The 4,778-nt window shown below is 41.7% G+C and overlaps 1 protein-coding gene across 1 annotated transcript in view; it reads left to right on the top strand.

The window, feature by feature from the left end:
* The window catches only part of NR2E1 (nuclear receptor subfamily 2 group E member 1), a 22,892-nt gene extending 19,528 nt beyond the window's left edge, over positions 1-3,364 (top strand). Inside the window, exon 9 of the mRNA XM_017543732.2 lies at positions 1,881-3,364. Coding sequence (XP_017399221.1) covers positions 1,881-2,043 — 163 coding nt within the window. The 3' untranslated portion in view covers positions 2,044-3,364. The remainder of the gene's footprint in view (positions 1-1,880) is intronic.
* Positions 3,365-4,778: the final 1,414 nt, after the last annotated feature.

The following is a 4,778-nucleotide window of genomic DNA, read 5'->3' as shown; positions in this document are numbered from 1 at the left end:
GGCACATTGTTTTTATTTTTGTTTTGGATGCCCAGGCTGGATTGCAGTGGTGCAATCATGGCTCACTGCAACCTCTGTCTCCTAGGCTCAAGCAATTCTCCCACCTTTGCCTTCTGAGTATTTGGAACTACAGTTGCCCAGCTAATTTTTGTAGAGATGAGACTTGCTATGTCGCCCAGACTGATCTTGAACTTCTGGGCTCAAGCAATGCTCTTGTCTCAGTCTCCCAAAGTGCTGGGACTACAGGTATGAGCCACCACACCTGGCCTCACACATTGCTATTGTTTCTGGTAGTACAGTATGCTACATGTAATAGAGAATTAATTTTTGTTGACTGACTAACCAACCCTTTCCCGAATAGAGAATAAAATAAATGGGTAAGTAGATGAGCAGGTAGTCTGTTCGCAGAAAATCAGGAGTTGATTGTCTGTGGATTCCCCAAAATTCATCCTTTCTGAAGGTGATGGTTTCTCGCAGTGGAATCACCCTTTCTCGCATAGGAAACGTTCAGCATGTTGGGTGGGTGCTGCAGACATGGCAGAGGTTGTCCAGGCAGCCGCTGCCTCTGACTTGCTGCAGAGTTCTCTCTACTATGCCTGGTGCTGGGAAAGGAAGCAGAGTTGTAGAAGTGGCCAAGGTGAAAGGGAGACATGAATTTGGGATTACTTTCCAAGAAACATTAGAAATACGTTCAGCAAAGAGAACAAGTGGTAGGATTTAAGTATTTTTTTTAAATCTAGATAAGTTTCATCATTTCCATACCCCACTACTAAATGCGGTCCGGTGGCCCCTGTCCCCAGGTGGTCATGAAGCTGGACAGTGAAAGAGCCAGCTAAGGTCCTGAGAGCCCAAAATGAACTATAAGCCTTGTATTCTGTGGAAGAGAAGGACTCTTATGTGCCCAAAGCTAAACAGACAAGCGTGAAAATTGCTCTCCTGAACTCTATTTGCAGGGTGGAGTTATCAGGCAGCTAAACACAGCTACCTGAGTCCTTCAGAGGAATTTTGATATCCCTCAGTGTCTAGCACCTTGTGGCCTGGGCTGAACCCTGCTTAGTCACAGATGTGTATCCCGGAAGCTCAGTTTTTTAGGTGGTTCATTTCAGTGGAGGGAGTCCTCCTTATGCATATTGATACCTAATTCTAACTATTCGCTGAAGAACTATCAGGGCTGCAGTGAGGAGGTGGCTTGCAGGCATCTAAAGGCAGCAGAAGATTGAACTTGCACATCTGAGCACAGATGTATATTGGACATCAAGAGAGGAAATTGTTAAGCAATTTCTCACATCTTTAATTACATGCCAATTTCATTGACATGAGAGTTGGGTGGCACTGCCACCCAACAGAACTTAGTCTTTAATTTGCAGTGTAATAAGGATGGAATTATTCCTGAGAGAGACTAAGTATAATGCCTGAATAATAATTTGGAGAATTGCTTAGAAAAAAAACCATTTTATTTGAGGGAAATAGCCTTGTGAAGGAGTCCTGAGAATTAGAAAACGTGGATTCTGTTGCTAGCTTTATCCTCAATGTCCTGGTCGTTTTCTATAATGGGAACCTTAAATTTATTATTTGGCTTAAAATTAGTATTGTGTTTCTTAAAATTATTCTTTCTCCAAACAAAATGCATTCCTTTTGTTAATGTAGAGAGAGTGTCCATGTGATTTTGGCAGCATCATTTGTGGTCTCTCTGCCTCAAATAGTCTACCTGCAAAATAGGGACAACAGTGCCTGTCCAGAACTTTGCTACAGGGATACGGTGCTATTCAAGAGACCCAGATCAGGAAATGGTGCTGGAGAGGCTGTGTGTTCAAGTATAAGACATTGATTTCCGTGAGTGATGGACTCTGACCTTGTTTTCACGGCTTCTCTTATTCCAGATATCCCACTCAACCCTGTCGCTTTGGAAAACTCCTGTTGCTTTTGCCAGCTTTACGTTCTATTAGCCCATCAACTATAGAAGAAGTGTTTTTCAAAAAAACCATCGGCAATGTGCCAATTACAAGACTGCTTTCAGATATGTACAAATCCAGCGATATCTAAGCTCACAAGGTACCCGCTTTTCAGGATGGGACAGTATCAGATGAACTTCGACCCATGGAGAACAAGCCTCAACTAACAAACCCTTCAGGAAGCATACACTGGAGAATGTGTAGCCTTCAGGAAAAAAATGCCAGTTGACACAAAGCATTCCAGTAGCTATGACCTGCCACCCTGACCAGGGTGGGGCGGCTGGGAAGGAGAGGGGTACAACAGGACCTCCTGCGCTGAAAACTCACTGCTGCCATGCCCTGGGAGGGGGCAAACTGGGGGTTGCCACAGGCCGTGCCATTCTGCCTCTTACCCAGAAGATCGGGCTGAACTCTCAAAAGCTGAAACACAAGTAGTGCTTTCTTTTCCTTTTTAGCATATAAAGTTCGGTAACCAAATATAGCTCTGTGTATAACATCATACTGCGGCCTTCGGAACTATGTTACATTGGAGCATTTATTTTAAAAATAATGGTAGGTTTTAAATCAAAAGTATTATCAAAAGTTTCCCCTCTATTGTAATACATTATTAAGTGGCCTTCAGAACTGAGTTAATAAGTGAAAAGTAGCTTATGCCATGTGATTTTTTTCTCTATCTTCTTTTTTCTTTTCTTTTTCTTTCTTTTGTTTTTTCTTCTTCTTCTTTTTTAATACCATAGGCCAGGCAACCTTGTCAAAGGAATTGGTGGACGAAATGAGATTCTCACCAGCACTTCAGGTTGGATAACATCTCAAAAAGAGAAGAGCTTTACTAAAAGAACAGAAGTCAAGGGAGGATGAATAAAAACAGCAAAACCAAATAAAGTGGAGATGAGTGATTGAGTGAGGTAGATTGCTGTCCCGTTAACATAGTGCTGAAACCAAAGGCAGTGGGGGTCCAAACTTGTGGTGCAGCGAGTCACACCAGACAGGAAATGGATATGGACGTAATTGCAGAAGGAACTACAAGGAGATGAATGCTAAAAGGGTTCTTGATTGATTCATTGCTAACAGCCTGAGACTCTTCAATGCCTTTCCGAAAACTGGTTTCTAGTAAAGCCTTGAATACACACACACACACACACACACACACACACACACACCGTCCTACACTTTAAGCTGCTCCTTTGGTATGACTCTATACTTATGGAAATGTAGAAACAAACATTTTTAAATAGCTGCTGTACTTTTCACATTTTGGTTTATTAGGTACTAGCACTGAGGAAAAAAATTCAGCACTTGGACTATCATAGGATGAGTAAAACTTTCCTTGTACAAAGTGAATTAACTGATTTGTGAAGTTAAAAGGCTGTACTCATTGTATTTACAAAGAATAAAAATATATTGAATTTAAATTAACTCTGCCTAATTTCTGACCCTCCCTCTCTGGCTGGTTCTTACCCACCAGGAACAAGGTAGCGGCAGCAGCTGGTGTTAAGCTTGGAGCACTTCAGCACAGAGCCTACAGAACTGAACTACAAAGGCAATTTCCTTCTTACAGTGAATCCCATTTGGAAAATGATGAATAAAGAAATAAAACATAAGATGCTGTTCTCTACAGCTCTCAAATGTAATTGCATCTGTTAGAAAAATTGCTGTGTGAGGAAGAAAGAGGCCGATTAACGGAGTCTTCATTCCTTCCTCTGTTTCTAACTCTCTTGCCAACATTTCAATCCTGACCAGACACTTGAAATCATTTAATGATCAAAAAGATAAAGTTCATATGTTCAGTGAGATGTGGAAGGAGCAGTAGAAAGGTCATCCAGATGTTCCCAGTAAGTCTTAAGGTACTGGTCCCACAAGCAAAGGCCAGAGATGGAAACCAGAGGGGCCCAAGGCCTCAGGCACTGTGGACCCCTTTTGGGTGGCAGCTCCAGCAAGAGATGCTCATGCCACTGCTCTTGCTAAAATGGCCTTGCAGACTGTATATATGAAATTTCAATCAGCTGGGCACTTCTGGTCTACTGATTCTACAAAGAATGAGAATTGGTCTTACAGAAAAGCACAGTACCAATGATTGTGCAAGAATGTCCCTTGCAACACTGTTCATATTTAACAACTTTAATGTCCATCAACAGAGAATAGATACATTGTGGCGAATACAGACAATGTTGCAGTAGGCAAACTGAATGGCAAGAGCCAATGTATCAACATGGGTAAATCTGAAATACAGTGTGTTTGTGTGTGTTATGGGGAAAGTGAATTGCAAAGGACACATACAGCTTGGTATAATTAATATAAAGTTTTATAACCTACAATACAATACTAGATGATGTTTATGGGTATATAAATGTATAGGAAACATTTAAAACAGGCATGAGTACGATAAACACTAACTGATAGTGGCTACTTCCAAAAAGAGATGGGATTGGTGAAGGGTACTTAGACAAGCCTCAAATGTTTCATTTAATGGTTAATTTCATAAGAAAATAATCTCAAAAAATATGAGATAGTGACAAGATTTAGTAAAGCTGAGTGATGGGTCCGAGGCTGTCCATCTCTATCAGTCGAGTTTTCCTTCAATAATGTCAAATAACAAATATCCCTCAAAGCTTACAGCAACAAACTCTTATAACTTGCTCACAGGACTGCCAGTCTCTTGTGGCTGTGCAGGGCTTTGGTGGGCTCAGCTGGAGCTGGGCTATAGCTTGGGTTTAAACATGCTCCAGGGAGTCCGGGGCAAGTGACTAACATCTGTAATCCCAGCACTTCAGGAGGCTGAGATGGGCAGATCACTTAAGCCCAGGAGTTTGAGACTAGCCTGTGCAA

Source organism: Cebus imitator, unplaced genomic scaffold, assembly GCF_001604975.1.
Source record: "Cebus imitator isolate Cc_AM_T3 unplaced genomic scaffold, Cebus_imitator-1.0 Scaffold160, whole genome shotgun sequence".
NCBI lineage: Eukaryota > Metazoa > Chordata > Mammalia > Primates > Cebidae > Cebus > Cebus imitator.
Note: the sequence above shows the minus strand (reverse complement) of the source record. Positions and strands in the feature narration are given on the sequence as shown.